At 46.8% G+C, this 19,047-nt stretch overlaps 2 protein-coding genes across 2 annotated transcripts; both read right to left on the reverse strand.

Annotated features, from left to right (window-relative positions):
• Window positions 1-178: 178 nt before the first annotated feature.
• Window positions 179-2,422, reverse strand: LOC123122586 (uncharacterized). Its single transcript, XM_044542806.1, has 5 exons — window positions 1,970-2,422; window positions 1,162-1,866; window positions 936-1,015; window positions 779-850; window positions 179-664 (listed from the first exon to the last, which is right to left on the reverse strand). The coding sequence occupies exons 1-5, from the start codon at window positions 2,285-2,287 to the stop codon at window positions 385-387; spliced, it is 1,455 nt and encodes a 484-aa protein (XP_044398741.1). The 5' UTR covers window positions 2,288-2,422; the 3' UTR covers window positions 179-384.
• Window positions 2,423-8,227: 5,805 nt separating this feature from the next.
• LOC123125422 (F-box protein PP2-B1-like) lies at window positions 8,228-9,483 on the reverse strand. The gene is made up of 3 exons (XM_044545917.1): window positions 9,356-9,483; window positions 9,097-9,233; window positions 8,228-8,752 (listed from the first exon to the last, which is right to left on the reverse strand). The coding sequence occupies exons 2-3, from the start codon at window positions 9,228-9,230 to the stop codon at window positions 8,254-8,256; spliced, it is 633 nt and encodes a 210-aa protein (XP_044401852.1). The 5' UTR covers window positions 9,231-9,233; window positions 9,356-9,483; the 3' UTR covers window positions 8,228-8,253.
• Window positions 9,484-19,047: the final 9,564 nt, after the last annotated feature.

The raw sequence follows: 19,047 nt of genomic DNA on the forward strand, positions 1-19,047 counted from the left end.
ATTTCACTGAAAACTCCCTTTGGCCTGTATTAAAGCCCTGTTCGGAGGCGCTTCACTTAAAAATCATGGAGTGGGCAAACAGGTACTCCGCAGATTCTTGTATTCTACGGAGCTGGTGAAGTGCCGAACAGGGCCTAAAAGTGTGCGTCAATTAATATGGGTTGGAGGGAGTAGTTCGTGCTCAACACTGACAAGTGCATTCTAATGATCCAAGGTGCTCATCAATACAATCTTTAACCAAATACATCATCTTAAAACACAACACAGAACAGCCCAGGTCCAATATAACAATTGAACCATCATAAGTACAGCGCATATTAGCAAGAAGATACAAGACAGTGCTTTCTCACACAAAATAGAGGCCCCAGCTACATGCACTCTGCATCAGTTGTAGCTCTGGCTCCAGAATGGGTTGCTGTTCTTCTTGTCATCATAGAAAGGGTTGGTGAAATGCTCACTGTCAAGGCTCTCCTGGACTTTCTTCCCCTTAGCATCTGAGAAGGCCCTGGGGTTGAAGTTGTCCTCATCGAAAGCAGCCGCCCAGCCCTCGCCGCTGCCGGCGATGTCCTCCTCCCCCCTCTGCTTCTCCATCTCCTCGACGTGCCCCTTGAACTCCTTCTGCGCGGCGTCGATCACCCCGTCCCCGTTCTGCTCACACCATGCCCTGCAAAAACCAGTACCGCGGATAAGAACCGCAAAAAAATGTTTGATCTGGAAGGGGGAATGGTTGCTTGGTTGCTGAGGAATGAGGAATGCTTGTCTGAGTGTTTTTATGTACTTTGGGAAGAATGTGTTGAGGTCAGACTTGTCCAGTGGGAGCTTTGTTGAGATAGCCTCGATCTGCTGATCACTGCAAAGCCAAGAACACTATTCTTAGCACTTGAAACAAGAGCGACAGTTCCCTACCAAGAACATGAAGAGATTTTGAGATTTACGAGAAGTTGAGGTTCCGATTCGTCGACAATAGCTCGGCCTGAATCCTCGAGAGCTCCTTCTTTGTCTCCTCCACCAAAACCTTCAGTAGAAAGTTCAAATACAGAGGTTCAAACTTCAATTCAAATGTCTTGAGTTCTAATCCACTGCTGCTGATTTGCTCAATGGCAATGCTGTTCTCTGCATATTGCTAGACATTAATTCAGAATAGCCAATGATTTTCAGTACCTTATCATTCGCCAAATCAGAAGCAGAGACATCGCCGGCGGCAGCAGCTGCAGCAGCATGAAGCTTCTTCTTGGCCCTCTTGGCATCCGGGGCGGGGCTCGCCTCAAGCCGGCACTCACTGTATGAAGATCGCGGCGGGGCGGAGTCGCCGCCCGCAGGGGCATCCTCATTGCCACCGGCGCCTGACTTCTTCCACTTCTTGAGCCCATTGAACCCCCAAGAACTCTTCTTCCTGCCTTTCTCATCGGCGGATTCCTCCACCGCCGCCGCAGGCTCCTTGTTCTCGCCGCCGCCACTGCCGTGGAACATCGCCGTCAGGTGCCTCCTCTTCCCCTTGTCGGCCTTCCCGGCGGGCGTCGCCTCCGACGGCGAGATCTCGGCCATGAGGACTGAAGCGTGGTTGTTCTGGTCCACCTGGGCCAGCGGCGGCCGCGGCGGGACGTCCTGCTCCTTCTTGCCTCGGCTCTTCCACGGCGAGATGAACGCCTTGTGCTTGGGCTTGTCGCCGGTGGAGGGAGGCGGCGGCGGGTCCTGGAGGTCGATCTCCGACCACTCTTCCGCGGACGACCTGGTCGCCGGCACGCCGCCGGCATCGTCCGCGTCGGGGCAGTCGACGACGACGCCGAGCGCGGCGAGGCGCTGCACGAGGGGCCGCTTGGCGGCGTTGTACTCGGCCGGCGAGACGCACTTGGCGCGGAGCAGCTCCTGCGCTCCCAAGAACGAACGGAGCAAAGATCAGTACAAATTTCTTAGCCAAGAATCGTGGCTCCGTCGTGGAGCGGAGGAGGGGAAAGATGACGATGGGCACCTGGAGGAAGAGGAGCTTGTCGCGGAGGATGGGCGGGTGGTCGGCGGGGCCCTGCGGCGGCGCGGAGAGGGCGGCGAGGAGGGAGGCGCGGAAGGCGTGGACGTCGGCGGCCGGGACGATGCCCTCGCGGTGGAGCGCGGAGAGGTGGAGGATGCGGTGGAAGGAGTCCTGCTGCCACTTGAGCGCGTCGGCGTGGCGGCGCGCGGTGGCCTGGTCGGCGGTGAGGCGCTTGCCGGGGCGGCTGAAGATGGACTTGCAGACGGACGCGATGGTCTCCTGCAGGCCCGAGTAGTACGTCGGCGTGTACGTGTACCCCATCGCCGCAGAGCTTGCTTGCTTGCCGCGCCGGCGAGCTGTGGCGTCGGAGGCGTGAGCGTGAGCGTGCGCGAGAGAGAGATCGGAGGTGAAGGGAGGCGGAGGATGTGGTGAGAATTAGCAGGGAGGGAGGGGGGACGGGGGATTTTGTTTGGGCGTTGGCCGCATGTTCCCCCCAACGGTTGGGGGCACGGAGGAACTAGCCGTTGAGACGGATCGGCTGAATCTGGCTGCAAGCGGTGGTGCCCACACACACCAAGAAAAATGCTTTGAAGTGCCCATTCACACTGATGCCATACTCTACTTGTGAAGTTTCTGGTGTTTACTAATTGGGATATTAAGTGTTTTTTTGTCAATTTGATGATATATGCCACTACTAGTTTTGTGTATGTAAAAAGCGGATTTGCTATTTCTCAGGTGCCTGAAATTCTTTTTCGCGTCAGTCATTTTTCTCCTTCTTCCTTCCTGCTGGCCGGACCTTGCCGGAGAAGGAACAAGCTCGCCGGAGAAGAGACAGCCCCACCCCCACCATCTATCTTAGGGTGAAGTAATAGCACCATTATCTGTCTTAGGGGTGGGGGTGCAGCGGATCGCCAGAGTTGTCCATTGGTGCGGCGGGGTTTAGAGGGATGGCCGGGCGGCGGCAATCAATGACGGTGAGGGAAGGTCGAGGGGAGGGCGGGGCGGCGCGCGGTAGCGCCAGCCGGCCCGGGGGTGGGGGGTGGGGCGGGGTATTCTGGGGGATCTGGAGGAGGAAGAAGGAAGGAAGGTTGAAGATGAGCAGTTCCAGATCTATTTTAAACGGTTGGATGAAGATCGGACGGCTCACATAAGAAGTGGCCGATGAATCAATTTTTCAGTTACCTAATAAATAGACGGTCCCTCTAAAAGGAGGTCACTGCAAAAAAGCTTACGGAAAATGCCACTACAAACACTTGATACTTTGATTAATCCCAGTATGGTGGTGGCATATATCATTTCAGTAGTTTTTACAGTATAATGTTCCGAATACACGAAGTTGACAGTGACACATCAAAATTAAACCATTTTTCTTTGTGGGCAGTTGTTTGTTGGGAATCGTAGCATAATTTAAAATTTTCCTACGCTCACCAAGATGCATCTATGGAGTCTACTAGCAACGAGGGGAAGGGAGTGCATCTACATACCCTTGTAGATCGCGAGCGGAAGCGTTTCAATGAACGTGGATGACGGAGTCGTACTCGCCGTGATCCAAATCACCGATGATCGAGTGCCGAACGTACGGCACCTCCGCGTTCAACACACGTACGGTGCAGCGACGTCTCCTCCTTCTTGATCCAGCAAGGGGGAAGGAGAGGTTGATGGAGATCCAACAGCACGACGGCGTGGTGATGGATGTAGCGGGTCTCCGGCAGGGCTTCGCCGAGCTTCTGCGAGAGAGAGAGAGGTGTTGCAGGGGAGGAGGGAGGCGCCCAAGGCTTAGATCTTGCTGCCCTCCCTTCCCCCCCACTATATATAGGGCCAAGGGAGAGGGGGGGGGGGCGCAGCCTTGCCCCTTCCTCCAAGGAAGGGTGCGGCCAGGGGGGAGTCCTTCCCCCCCAAGGCACCTCGGAGGTGCCTTCCCCCTTTAGGACTCTTCCTTTTTTTTTCTTATCTCTTGCGCATGGGCCTCTTGGGGCTGGTGCCCTTGGCCCATATAGGCCAAGGCGCACCCCTTACAGCCCATGTGGCCCCCCGGGGCTGGTGGACCCCCTTGGTGGACCCCCGGACCCCTTTCGGCACTCCCGGTACAATACCGATAAAGTGCGAAACTTTTCCGGCGACCAAAATAAGACTTCCCATATATAAATCTTTACCTCCGGACCATTCCGGAACTCCTCGTGACGTCCGGGATCTCATCCGGGACTCCGAACAACTTTCGGGTTTCCGCATACATATATCTCTACAACCCTAGCGTCACCGGACCTTAAGTGTGTAGACCCTACGGGTTCGGGAGACATGCAGACATGACCGAGACGCCTCTCCGGTCAATAACCAACAGCGGGATCTGGATACCCATGTTGGCTCCCACATGTTCCACGATGATCTCATCGGATGAACCACGGTGTCGAGGATTCAGTCAATCCGTATGCAATTCCCTTTGTCAATCGGTATGTTACTTGCCCGAGATTCGATCGTCGGTATCCCAATACCTTGTTCAATCTCGTTACCGGCAAGTCTCTTTACTCGTACCGCAATGCATGATCCCGTGACTAACGCCTTAGTCACATTGAGCTCATTATGATGATGCATTACCGAGTGGGCCCAGAGATACCTCTCCGTCACACGGAGTGACAAATCCCAGTCTCGATCCGTGCCAACCCAACAGACACTTTCGGAGATACCCGTAATGCACCTTTATAGTCACACAGTTACGTTGTGACGTTTGGCACACCCAAAGCACTCCTACGGTATCCGGGAGTTGCACGATCTCATGGTCTAAGGAAAAGATACTTGACATTGGAAAAGCTCTAGCAAACGAAACTACACGATCTTTTATGCTATGCTTAGGATTGGGTCTTGTCCATCACATCATTCTCCTAATGATGTGATCCCGTTATCAATGACATCCAATGTCCATAGTCAGGAAACCATGACTATCTGTTGATCAACGAGCAAGTCAACTAGAGGCTTACTAGGGACAGGTTGTGGTCTATGTATTCACACATGTATTACGATTTCCGGACAATACAATTATAGCATGAATAATAGACAATTACCATGAACAAAGAAATATAATAATAACCATTTATTATTGCCTCTAGGGCATATTTCCAACATTGTTTGACTTCTTCAACGCAGGAACATTAGTGATGGACCATCAGGTGAAGACGAAGGTATTTTCTAGACCCATCAATTGTAACTGTCAAAAGACAATGACTTATGGGGAGTGTTTATAGCGTCCATACCACACTCATGAGAGAGAGGAATTCCAATGATAACAAGCTTTTGGTACAAATGCTCCATGAAACGAATACCAAGTGGCTTGTGAAGTTTCTAGTAAACTTTTATGTCATGTTGCTATTTGAGATGTCCATTTACATTGATAAAATCCTGTACTCTACTTATGTGGTTTCTAATAACCTTTTATGTCATGTTTGTTATTTGATAACCAATAAGTGCTATTACCTTTGGCTTGGTGGTGGTTCATTTGGCTGTTGAAATATATTGTCCGCCCTTAGCTACCAATTTCAGACTTTTGGGTGAATGACGGTCTTATTGATAAGGTCATCGTGTGATTGGCAAAATTACACTCCGATGTATTTCTAATAGGTTTGGCTGCCTCGTTGGATCTTGCCTTAATCCTATGTTAAGAGGTTTTTGAGGGTGGCTCGATGGATGACTCAAGTCGTACATGACTCCTCGAGGCCAGCTCCAAACTTTTCTTCCGCGATGCTGATTTCAATCACATGACCCTAGACTTCTTGAACGCGTCTTGAAGTTCTAGTGTCGCCTCCTTGCTTTGATTTCAGTGAGGCTGAATGAGAGTAATTCTTAAGGGCACCCTCGAGGTGGTAGGTGGAAAGGGTGAGGTTATCTTGATCCAATAGTCCATGATGGACTAGGGAAGAAGAGGGTGGTGCATGGTCCATGGTGGACTAGGCCATATATCCCTCCTAATGAGCTTCTTTGTCTCGGACCTTTATAATTTTCCTTCTCCTTTTAGTTTCCTCTTTTTTTGACTTTTTGACCATGACTTGTTTCTTTGAATTTTGTTAACTGACTTTGAAAATTTGCCATGTAGAACTAGGTGGGACTTACTAGGTAGGACTAGTTGATCTTAAAACAGGAAACCCCTTGAGTTGTAGTCACAGAAGTCATCATTGTGGTCGCCGGTCAAATTTTTTGAGTCTTGATGATCTTCACCTGCGTGCTCTTCATACTTATATTATAGATATTTTTCCTGCTTCTCATGGAGAATCCTTGACTTTCCATGATAATGATGTCTTGTTGAAGATTCGACATCAGTTTTTCCTCAGGCTTGTCCAAATAAATGAATGTTCTCGAATATATTCGGATCGATGCATGATGTCTTGATACGTGGTGGACTTTAGTTTTTACTTTGCTTTTTTGGGTTGTATCCAGCAGATGTTGGGAGAAAACTGTTGGTACCATCTTAATCCAACAAAATAAAACCCACCATCATGAATAAGAATCATCTAAAGAACACATAGTAATTTTTTTTCATGCATGAGTCAATGCAGAGGTCAAGAGGAAAATATATCTTTACCTAATAATAAAAAGAATTGGGTTTCTGTCCGTACGTCATAAAAATACCCTCAAAGTTGGCAAATATTACCCACCAATGCCACCCGTAAGTGGCAAAAAACGGTTGACACATCGCACTGTTGATTCTGGTTTATATATGCCGAGATCCCCTAACTTAACACAAAGATATGCCGAGCGCAGTGGCTAGCGCCGCACGTCTCCACTACAGAGATCAGGGTTCAATCCCCAGCTTGCCCCACTTTTTATCTCTCCTTTTTCCTCTCGCAAGCGCGCCTACTCCTCCCGCACACGGTTGCAACGCCCCTGTTTTCTATTTCATTTTTTGCCTTTCACGTTCTCATTTCTGTTTTAGTTTTTTCTTCTTTAAATTTATTCGTGATTTCCAGAAGAACAATATTTCAAAAAAAGTCTTGAAAAATATAAACTGTTTCGGAAAATCATAAAATGATCATGATTTAAAAAAATTGTTCACGTATCATAAAAAACTATCACGATTTCAAATAAATTTTCAGGAAATAAAAATGTTCATGATTTTTTTAAAATATCCATTATTCAGAACATATTAGGGAATTTAAAAAATGTCCATTAAAGTTTGGAATATGTTCAAAAAAATTAAAACAGATCCATAAATAATGAACATAACGAACCGTCGTAGGAGATCTGTAGGGGTCGCTTCATGATTGTATTCAGTCCCTCGATTTGGATAAAAAAAGTTTTCCATGTCTTGTACAACGCTGAGCCCTCAAAAGTTGACACGACTTTCTATGAGTTAATTTTTATAAGCTATATAAAAATGACTAAATTTCTATTTTTCCTTCATACACAGCTATATTTTTTTGGTACCACATTACTGATTATTATAAACACCACTACGCTAGGTCAAGGCGAGGCACTCACCCATCAGTCTAGCTCAGGCAGTGTCCATCAATGCAGTTTGCTCACCGACATTTTTTCGTTATGACGCGTTAGAAAATCAAGTCGTGATGAGACCATCACATTTTTTATTTTTAAATGACTTTTTAAAAGTCCCTTATCTCATCATGACATCACTCAGACATACTTTATGAAATTACATTCTAAAAGTCCTTATCTCATCCTGGCATTTGGTTCAGAATTTTTTTTATATCTATCGCACGTGCATAATCTAATAGCTTTTCTCCCGTTGCAACGCACGGGCATATTTGCTAGTAAAGGAACAAGGTTATAGATAGCAACTATCCAGGACCGACTATAGGTCAGGCGCCTGAAATAAGATCTAGTGCCAGTCACTTTCTTTATGCACCATCCTTTTCCCACCCGACGATTGTAAACGAATCAAGACACTATTTATCTTCTTCCTCCTCGCGACGCCCCCGACCTGCCCCGCTCTAACCACCGATCTCCACCACCCTAAGATAGATGGTGGGGCAATGGCTTCTCCGACGAGGTTATTTCTACTTTGGTGAGGTTGGAAGGAAGGACATATGGAAGGAAGAGGTGATTGACGGCTGAAACAATTTTTAGGTACCTGATAAATAGCAAAAACTATAACTATCCTGCAGACATGCACTTTGCAACAACATAGGTTGTTGTTAATGAATGTTTTGCTTGAAACAATTCAAACTGGCGTATCTTTTCATAACCTTATTTTCAATAAGAGTAGATGCATAGTAAACTAATGTTTTTTATGTAGGAAAAAGTGCGACGACCCTCATTTTCTCGATCCTACAAGCTCGTCCACATCATTGTTTAGATCTAATCTCAACACCCAACACAACAAGGCCACTCTTGTATCCTCCGGTTGTCTGCATTAGGCCGACAGACACCTCGCCATCGCCGCCTTCCTCGTTGTAGAACTCACCCAGCTCGACCTCCATCCAGCAGTCAGCCCTTCTCCAAGGGAGCACAATCTTGTCCTTGAGATGAATTGCGCCAGTAACGCGACTGCGCTTGCAAGGCCGCCAATTTTCCTCCCAGCTAGACCTCCAAATATGTTTGCGAGTCACCCCGTCATCCCCAACCTCCATGTAGCCTTGCAGGCAAACTTTCCGTGTTGAACGATACCATCCAATGCCGACTGACGCCACCTGAAACGGATAATCCAGCTTGTTGAACCCACTATCTGCCAGCTTGAACACCATGTAAGTGGCGTATGCCGAGTTCTGCGAGAGCATCCTACATTGCATCTTGGCACAGATTTCCAACCACGAAACCTTGCGGAGCCTGACTGCTTCCGAGAACCTGCCGAAGAAGTTTGTGGTAATGAGGACGAGGCGTTGAGCCCGGGAATGAACAGTAAATTCACCAAAAAAAAGTAAATAAATTAAAAAACCTTCAAATTTTTTGTAGTGAAAGATGCTTGAGTTCGTAATGTACGTGCAAAAATTCAGCGCATTTGAACATCTGTTCACAGGGTGTAGATGAGGTCGGGAACTGATATTCGGTGGTAATGATTAGTAATATATTCATGTCATCTCATAGCAATGCTATACTAGTATATCAAATTTATCGTGAAAATAAAAATCCAACGGAAAACTAATTGGCCCCCAAAACACCACACAATTGAAAAGGAGGCTCGATCGAACCTCTCGTTTCCTTGCATCTCGTCGCTGCGGAGGTGGATCCATTGCCAGGAGGCGGGCGTCTCGCCCCGCGAAATATGCAGCGCCCTCGCCGAAATCAGGAAGCACTTGGCGCCCGTGGCCCTGTCCAGCCGCATGCTCTGCGCAAAGCAACGAGCGAGCCAACCGTACGGGGGATTAGTTCATCGCCCACCCGATTCCGATCAATCGGAAGCGAGCAGAGAAATCAAGAGGGCACGGGGAGTCTGTCATCGATGCGTACCACGAGCTTGCATGGCAGGAGGGCCGGGGTGACGGAGAGGCGCCGGAACAGCGCCTTCTTGGACGGCGGCGCGTGGGGGAGCTCGCCCTCGGCGACGAGCAGCGGGAGGTCGCGGTGTTAGAATTAATGGGCTAGGTCCATAGTAATTTCTGAAATCTCAAAGCCCATGTGTAAAATGGCAAGTGGTGGTGCTAAGTTTAGTCCCACCTTAGAAGTTGAAGAAGAGTTGGACCTCTTTATATAGTGGGTTCTCTCCATCACTCTAAGTGGTGTGTGAGAAGAGAAAGGGAAAACCACACGCGCGCGCTCGCTCGCCTGGCCGGGGCCGGGGCCGTAATGGTTCGCCAAAATCCGGTCCGTCTCCTTGCAGGAGCGCAGCTTCCTTTTGCCGTTTTATTTTCATGTCTTGGCAGACAAGTTTTTGATTTCTTGTCCGGTAAGTATACGAATTAGAAACCGAGTCGGTTTGGGATTGTGGTCGCGACACAATACCGCCTCTGGTCCTAATGTATATACAGCTACCGGCTGCGGCCAGAGACACACCGAAAAACACCTAGGGTTTTGCCTCATCTCACAACTTGCGCTGCCATCGTAGTCTACTCCATCCCAAACGCCGGCGTGCATCGGCGCGTGGGAGAGCAGGTCTCCGGAACCGTTCGTCTTTGCGATCCTGCACCGGGAGAGGACGAATTAGGTTTTTGGGAAGCGCTGTGCGCGACTGCTCAAATTCGTCATCACGGGTCGTCTTCCGTCCAAGTCGGGCGGTGCTACTCATCGTCGTATTCATCGCCGTCAGCAGCAGATCGTCGCCAACATCGTCATCAACACTGTCGCACCCATAATAGCTAACAATCAGTACGTCCAACATCCTCTGTTCATGTCTGTTTCTACAGCTATTGTTACGTGTTTGCTGCTGTTATGCATGTCTTGCTGTTCTTCTAGTTTGCTAGATTATTGCATGCTAGTATCTCTTCTAGTCATGAATTATTTACTGGAATTAATCATGAACTTGCCTAATATTCCAACAATCCAAAAACCTAATTATAGGCAATTTCCTGAGTTAACTATGGCTGGATTCGCTGATGCACTGAGGCCGGATAAGTTTACCGGTGTGCACTTTAAGAGGTGGCAGGTGAAGACCACGCTCTGGCTTACTGCTCTGAAAGTTTTCCACGCTAGTGTTGGTGCTCCAGAGGGAATGACCGACGAAGATCGGAGAAAATTCCAGGAAGCCAATACTATGTTTGTGGGATGCATTCTGAGTGTTCTTACTGACCGTCTGTGTGATGTGTACATGCACATAAACGACGGAAAAATTCTGTGGGATGCACTGAATGCAAAATTCGGTGCAACAGATGCAGGCAGTGAACTGTACATCATGGAGAGTTTTCATGACTACAAGATGGTGAATAACCGTTCTGTGGTTGAACAAGCTCATGAGATACAGTGCATTGTGAAGGAACTTGAACTCCTTAAATGTGTTCTACCCGACAAATTCGTGGCTGGGTGCATGATTGAAGTTGCCTCCTTCATGGAGGAATTTCGCCACAACTCTGAAGCATAAGAGACAGGAGATATCAGTTGAAAATCTGATTGCATCTCTTGATGTTGAAGAAAAAGCTCGGGCTAAAGATACCACTGAAAAAGGAGGTGAGGTTCAGCCTACTGCTAACATGGTGCAGAGGTACCCACAGAACAAGAACAAAGGGAAGAACAAACCTGTTTTCAACAAGCCTACCAAGACTACTACCTTCAAGAAGAAGAAGTTCAACAAGGCTGAGCTAGAGTGCTACGCCTGTGGGAAGCCTGGACACTTTTCCAAGGAATGCCCTGAACGTGCAGACCGCAGAGGGAAAACAAGCTCCAAGACTGTCAACATGGTGACCGCTAGCAATACTGATGGGTATGGTAATTTACCTATTGTGCTTTCAGTATTTCAATCATCTTCGTGGTGGATTGATTCGGGTGCTAACGTTCATGTGTGTGCTGACATCTCCCTGTTTACTTCTTATCAGGTCGCAAGGGATTCTTCCGTCCTAATGGGGAATGGGTCACATGCTTTTGTTCGTGGCATTGGCACGGTGGATCTGAAGTTTACTTCGGGAAAGATCGTGCAACTAAGGAACGTGCAGCATGTCCCTACTATGAACAAGAATCTAGTTAGCGGCTCCCTTCTATGTCGAGATGGATTTAAGGTAGTTTTAGAGTCCAATAAAGTAATCGTGTCAAGATTTGGACAATTTATAGGAAAAGGCTATGAGTGCGGAGGCTTGTTCCGCTTTTCTCTTTCAGATTTTTGCAATAAGTCAATAAACCAAATTTGTGCTAGTGTTAATGATGATGCAAGTATTTGGCACTCTCGTTTATGTCATATTAATTTTGGTTTAATGTCTCGGCTATCCAGCATGAGTTTAATTCCGAACTTCACAGTTGCCAAAGGTTCTAAGTGCCATAGTTGTGTGCAATCTAAGCAACCTCGAAAGCCTCATAAGGCTGCTGAGGAGAGAAACTTGGCACCTCTAGAACTCATACATTCTGATCTTTGTGAGATGAATGGTGTGTTGACAAAAGGTGGAAAGAGATATTTCATGACTTTGATTGATGATGCGACTAGATTTTGCTATGTTTATTTGTTGCAAACTAAAGATGAAGCATTAGACTACTTTAAAATCTATAAAGCTGAAGTTGAAAATCAACTAGAGAGAAAGATCAAGCGTCTTAGGTCCGATCGTGGTGGAGAGTATTTTCCAAAAGTTTTTGATGAATTTTGTGAGGAACATGGTATTATTCATGAGAGGACGCCTCCCTATTCACCTCAATCAAATGGAGTGGCCGAGAGGAAAAACCGCACATTGACTGACTTGGTGAATGCCATGTTAGACACTGCTGGTTTATCTAAGGCATGGTGGGGGAAGGCTCTATTGACTTCATGTCATGTCCTGAATAGAGTTCCCAACAATAATAAAGAGAAAACCCCTTATGAGGAGTGGGTTGGGAGAAAACCATCACTTTCTTATTTGCGCACTTGGGGATGTTTGGCAAAGGTCAATATTCCTATTCCTAAGAAACGCAAACTTGGACCAAAGACAGTGGATTGTGTCTTTCTAGGGTATGCTCAACGGAGCATTGCTTATAGGTTTTTAGTGGTAAAATCTGAAGTACCTGATATGCATGTTGATACTATAATGGAATCTCGTGATGCAACATTTTTTGAGAACATATTTCCTATGAAAGATATGCATAGCATTGCTAGATTTTCTTCTGAGATAATTCCTGAATCTAGTACAACTGATGAATATTTTGAAGAATCACATGAGGAAGTCCTTGAGAAGGATAACAATGAAGTTCCTAGAAGGAACAAGAGACAAAGGATTGCAAAATCCTTTGGTGATGATTTCATTGTATACCTTGTGGACGACACACCCAAGACGATTGCAGAAGCATATGCATCTCCGGATGTAGATGATTGGAAAGAAGCTGTTCATAATGAGATGGACTCAATTCTTTCTAATGGAACTTGGGAACTAACTGATAGACCATATGGTTGTAAACCTGTGGACTGTAAGTGGGTGTTCAAAAAGAAGCTAAAGCCTGATGGTACTATTGATAAGTACAAGGCGCGGCTAGTGGCCAAGGGCTACACTCAGAAAGAAGGCGAAGATTACTTTGACACCTATTCACCCGTTGCTAGAATGACCACCATTCGAGTGTTACTTTCCTTGGCTGCCTCTTATGGTCTTATCATTCATCAAATGGATGTAAAGACAGCTTTTCTCAATGGAGAGTTGGAAGAGGAGATCTATATGGATCAGCCTGACGGGTTTGTGGTAAAGGGTGAAGAGAGAAAGGTGTGCAAGTTGTTAAAATCTTTGTATGGTCTGAAACAGGCACCTAAGCAATGGCATGAGAAGTTTGAAAGAACTCTGACTTCTGCAGGATTTGTCATTAATGAGGCTGATAGGTGTGTTTACTATCGCCATGGTGGGGGCAATAGTGTCATATTATGTTTGTATGTCGACGACATACTGATCTTTGGTACAAACATTAATGCAATTAATGAGGTCAAGTCTTTTCTATCAAAAAGTTTTGACATGAAAGATCTGGGAGAAGCCGATGTAATTCTAAACATCAAACTTATTAAGGATGAGAGTGGGATTACATTAAAGCAATCTCACTATGTTGAGAAGGTCTTGAACCGATTCGGTTTTATGGATAGCAAGCCTTCTCCAACACCTTATGATCCCAGCGTGACACTCAGAAAGAACAAGAAAGAAACGAGAGATCAATTAAGATACTCTCAAATTGTCGGTTCACTCATGTACTTAGCTAGCGCTACAAGACCAGATATCTCTTTTGCTGTGAGCAAACTGAGTAGGTTCATGTCCAACCCGGGTGATGATCATTGGCATGCACTAGAAAGGGTCTTGCGCTATCTGAGAGGTACTATGAGTTACGGAATTACTTATTCAGGGCATCCTGCTATGCTAGAAGGATATAGTGATTCAAATTGGATCTCCGATGTTGATGTACTTTACGCAACAAGTGGGTATGTATTTACTCATGGTGGTGGCGCAGTGTCATGGAGGTCTTGCAAGCAAACCATATTGACGAGGTCAACTATGGAAGCAGAATTAACTGCTTTGGACACAGCTACTGTTGAGGCAGAATGGCTGCGTGAGCTCTTGATGGACTTGCCGGTTGTTGAAAAACCTGTACCGGCTATTCTTATGAATTGTGATAACCAAACGGTTATCGCTAAAGTGAACAATTCTAAAGATAATGCAAAGTCATCAAGACACGTGAAAAGACGTTTCAAGTCTGTCAGGAAGTTGAGAAACTCCGGAGTAATAACTGTTACGTATATACAAACAGACAAAAACCTGGCAGATCCCTTTACAAAGGGACTATCACGAAATGTGATAGATATTGCATCGAGGGAGATGGGTATGAGACCCATAGATGTTACACCATAGTGGTAACCCAACCTTTGTGATCGGAGATCCCGTGAATTAGGATCTGGGAAGAACAAGCTATTGGTTAACTGAGGAGAGTAATAACTTATGATCGTCTCCAAGTGAAGATGCAAAACTCTCAGAGCTGTAAGGCTCAGATCTGTAAGGCAGGTTGGCAACATGCCTTAATGTGGTTCTATTGGATATAATTAGCAAAGATGCTGTCCTACAGAGCAGTCTTGAAAGAACACACCTATATGAGTTCTGACTGTAAACGTCGCAGTCTATGAGATTTGGGTGATCTCTAGTAAGCTCACGAAGAGACCAGGGAGTATGACGTATAAGCTCCAAACCGCGGGGTAGCCTACCGTCGTTCAGGTACTGGTTAAGACTTTGAGTGAAACCTGTTCACACAAAACTAGCAATTCAAGGCATAGTCCATTGTCCAGTTGTGAATGGATGTAGCTTAAAGTTCTAGGCAGAAGTTCAACTTAACAGTCTCTGCTGAAACACTGGTATATTAAACAAGTGGTGAGAGAAGGCAAATCTCTAAATGGGTATTTGAGATCTGGTGGGGGATTGTTAGAATTAATGGGCTAGGCCCATAGCAATTTCTGAAATCTCAAAACCCATGTGTAAAATGGCAAGTGGTGGTGCTAAGTTTAGTCCCACCTTGGAAGTTGAAGAAGAGTTGGACCTCTTTATATAGTGGGTTCTCTCCACCACTCTAAGTGGTGTGTGAGAAGAGAAAGGGAAAACCACACGCGCGCGCTCGCTCGCCTCGCCTCGCCTGGCCTGGCCTGGCCTGGCCGGGCCGGGCCGGGCCGGGCCGGGCCGTGGCGAGGCGAGGCGGCGCGTACATGCGACATGCGCGTGAATGGTCCGCCGAAATCCGGTCCGTCTCCTTGCAGGAGCGCAGCTTCCTTTTGCCGTTTTATTTTTATGTCTTGGCAGACAAGTTTTTGATTTCTTGTCCGGTAAGTATACGAATTAGAAACCGAGTCGGTTTGGGATTGTGGTCGCGACACTGCGGCCAGAGACACACCGAAAAACACCTAGGGTTTTGCCTCATCTCACAACTTGCGCTGCCATCGTAGTCTACTCCATCCCAAACGCCGGCGTGCATCGGCGCGTGGGAGAGCAGGTCTCCGGAACCGTTCGTCTTTGCGATCCTGCACCGGGAGAGGACGAATTAGGTTTTTGGGAAGCGCTGTGCGCGACTGCTCAAATTCGTCATCACGGGTCGTCTTCCGTCCAAGTCGGGCGGTGCTACTCATCGTTGTATTCATCGCCGTCAGCAGCAGATCGTCGCCAACATCGTCATCAACACTGTCGCACCCATAATAGCTAACGATCAGTACGTCCAACATCCTCTGTTCATGTCTGTTTCTACAGCTATTGTTACGTGTTTGCTGCTGTTATGCATGTCTTGCTGTTCTTCTAGTTTGCTAGATTATTGCATGCTAGTATCTCTTCTAGTCATGAATTATTTACTGGAATTAATCATGAACTTGCCTAATATTCCAACACGCGGGGCAGGAAGCCGGACCAGACCGCGTCGGAGTCTGCGGCGCTGAGGAAGGCACGGGAGACGGCGGCCGTGCGGCGGGCGTCCTACGGCGACGTGAGGGAGATGATCGTCGCGAGGAGCTCCTCCGGCAGGCGCGGGGTCTCGCGGGCTGCGGTAGCTGCCTCCATGGATCCCTGTCTCTTCTTCACGTTGGAACCAATCTGGCGGTTGCGCGATTGGCCACGGGAACACTACCGGAATCACATATTTTACCGACTGTCACGTGTTTACTAAGTTTTTTTAATTGACGTCAGATTAACGACAACTATAAGCACCGGAGCTAGCTGAAGGCGCGCCGTCGTTATCGCCTCTCCCTCACCGAAACCAGGCAGACCTTGTTGTCGTAGACAGTTAGAAAATCATCGTGCTAAGGCCTAAAAAAACCAGCGCACCAGAGCAGCAAGCATCGTCGATGAAGAGAGTTGTACATCGGAAAGATCAAACATATAACCACACAAATAAAGACGAACGAAAACTAGATCCAAATAGATCCACCGAAGACCAGCACCGACCGAATCTCGCGAGATTCGACGGAGACACACCTTCGTATGCCCTCCGGCAATGTTATGCGCATCATAGGGACGCGAAATTGAAGGTGAAAGACATTATTCCTACTGAGGGACATCACCACAGCCACACAACCCCAACGAAGACGTTGAACTTAACAAAAAATAGACCGGGTCCCTCCCGTCGGCGGGGGGCCGTGATCCTCCACACCTCGATGGCCCAAAGCCCATCGGAGGCGGGGCGGACCGGCGGCGACACCGACGGGAGGAGGAGGAAAGACACATAGAGTCGTCTGGTTGTTATGATGTCGGATTTTAAACATGACAAATCGAGTCTTTTATGGCAATTTATGGTTGTGTGGGGATGACAAATTTAGTTTACAAACACTGTAATTTTCTAAAAGAAAAATGAACTGAAACGGATTTGTCATGCTTGCCAACTAAATATAAATTTCCACATAAAAAGGCTCTATTAGAGTCTTACTTAATACTGTAACATTTATGTGCAAATACATACACTCGGTCATACACACAGTATGTTTTTTAACACAATACATATACAGATGCTTACATACACGCATATACACTCATCCTTTTGAATACCGGCAGAACATGTTAAGATTGACGAAATCACCATAGGTGCCTCGTTGTCAATGAAACATCTCCTCCCATTAAACAAGCATTGCAGGAAAGGCTAATTAATCCAGAAAAATGGAGTATTTAACCAAAAACTACCACAATTGACGGAAACGTGACGAAAAACTACCACTCTACGATTTTGTGCGAAAACTACCAAATTTGTCCTAAACCGTGGCAAAAAGCTACCAAGTCGCGAAAGCGCTCGCTTCGCCGCGCTAACCCCGAATTTGACTGGTTGGGCCCGCGAATCAGTTGCCACGCTGGCGAACGGACGGCCGCCGCGCGTTGACGGCCCTTAACGGCCCGTCCGCTGTCGGAACGGCGGCTGTCGGTGGGCCAATAAGTGAGAGCGAGCTCAGCCACTTGCTCATTCTCTTCCTCCTCGCTCGCTCTCACTCGTCCTCATCCTCTTCCTCTCCCTGGTGCTCTGAGCTAGGTCAGCCTATCGCCGTCGCCGCCGCGGCCATTGTTGCCGGTAGAAGTTGAGGATGCCATCCTGGAATGACGAGGAGAGCTCGGACGAGGACATCAACATGGTTTCAATGGATCCTCAGCTCGTTGTAAGTGCATAATGGTGGAACAGAGTTAGGGTTAGGGTTAGTTCATCCAAATTGGAGATTCCAAGTTGCTTTTGGTTTGATTCGAAGTTTCTTTTGCAGGAAACCCCTGACAGTGTGGTGGAACCATCTTTCTGTGGTTCTTACACTGAATCTGAGCCAACGTGCATGATGCATCATCAGAGGCCGAAGAAGATGGTGGATTTTGAAGGTGCTTTGACTGGGAGGCGACTCCTGGGTTGTCCTGTGTAGCAGGTATTAAATCTTGAACGCTAACTTGTTTTGCTGGTGGAGATGTGTGATGTGTTTTGCTGCTGGAGATGTGTGGTGCAGCATGTGGTGCAGAGATGTGTGATGTGCAGAGATGTGTGCTGTAGTTTAGAACTGAAACTTGAAAGTGCCATACATATGGAAGCTATATGTGAAAGTAGATCTTTAGTTAACTGAATTCAATACATGACTGAACCTGAGAACACCTACATGCAGAGATCTTTAGTGTACTGTGAACTGAATGTATTAGTTAGGTGTTTACTGAATATAGCTGTTAACTGAAAAAGAACCGAGTTAAATGAATTTATATCTACTGCTAAATATAGCTGTTAACTGAATTTATCTCTGATGCTAAGTCAGGTGCTGTGTGCTTACTATGAAAGAATTATGTTTGCATAATTCAGAGAGCATATTGATGTAAACAAAGGGTTTCAGTTAAATGAAATGACTTTATGACTTTAGTTATCTGTACTAAGTTTGTTACTGAGTGCTTTGTGCTTAATTATAAATAATTGCTTCTGTAGGATGTACTCCCTCCGTAAACTAATATAAGAGCGTTTAGAATACTAAAGTAGTGATCTAAACGCTCTTATATTAGCTTACAGAGGGAGTAGGTGTGAACTGTGGGGTTGTGGAGTGGGTGGATGGTCCTTGGCCAGAGATTCTACAAAGGTGCCTAACCAGGATTTGGGACATGTACCATGAGCAGAACTTGGGGACGGTGAATGACAAACAAGCCCATGAGAAAGAGGTGGCCAAGCTACAGAAGGAAATTGATTTCCTGTCAAACAACTACATCCAGTTGGTGGAAGATGTATCCAAGCTATTTGACTATCAAGATGGCAAGATGTCTCATGACATGGACTATACCAGTCAGGCAATCAATGAACTAAATGAGAAGAAGAAACAACTTGAGGATCAGGCAAAGATTGAGTTAAGTATGGAAAAGCTGAAGCTTGCCAAGGAGCAAAGGTGCATTCTTCAAAGCCAAGCAGATATCATTCAGAACATGAGGAAGGCCATGAAGGAAGTGGAGGGGGACAGGGACCTACTTAAGCAAGAGAAGAAGAACCTGGAGTATCTGATTGCTGATCTGCTCAATGCTGGGCATGCCAGCAAAGATAAGCTGGAGAGGATCAAGGCAATTATGAATGAGTGAAGTGGTTGGTGTGTGGGTTAAGTAATTAGTAGGCCTATA

The sequence above is a fragment of the Triticum aestivum genome, chromosome 5D (genome assembly GCF_018294505.1).
Source record: "Triticum aestivum cultivar Chinese Spring chromosome 5D, IWGSC CS RefSeq v2.1, whole genome shotgun sequence".
Taxonomy (NCBI): Eukaryota; Viridiplantae; Streptophyta; class Magnoliopsida; order Poales; family Poaceae; genus Triticum; species Triticum aestivum.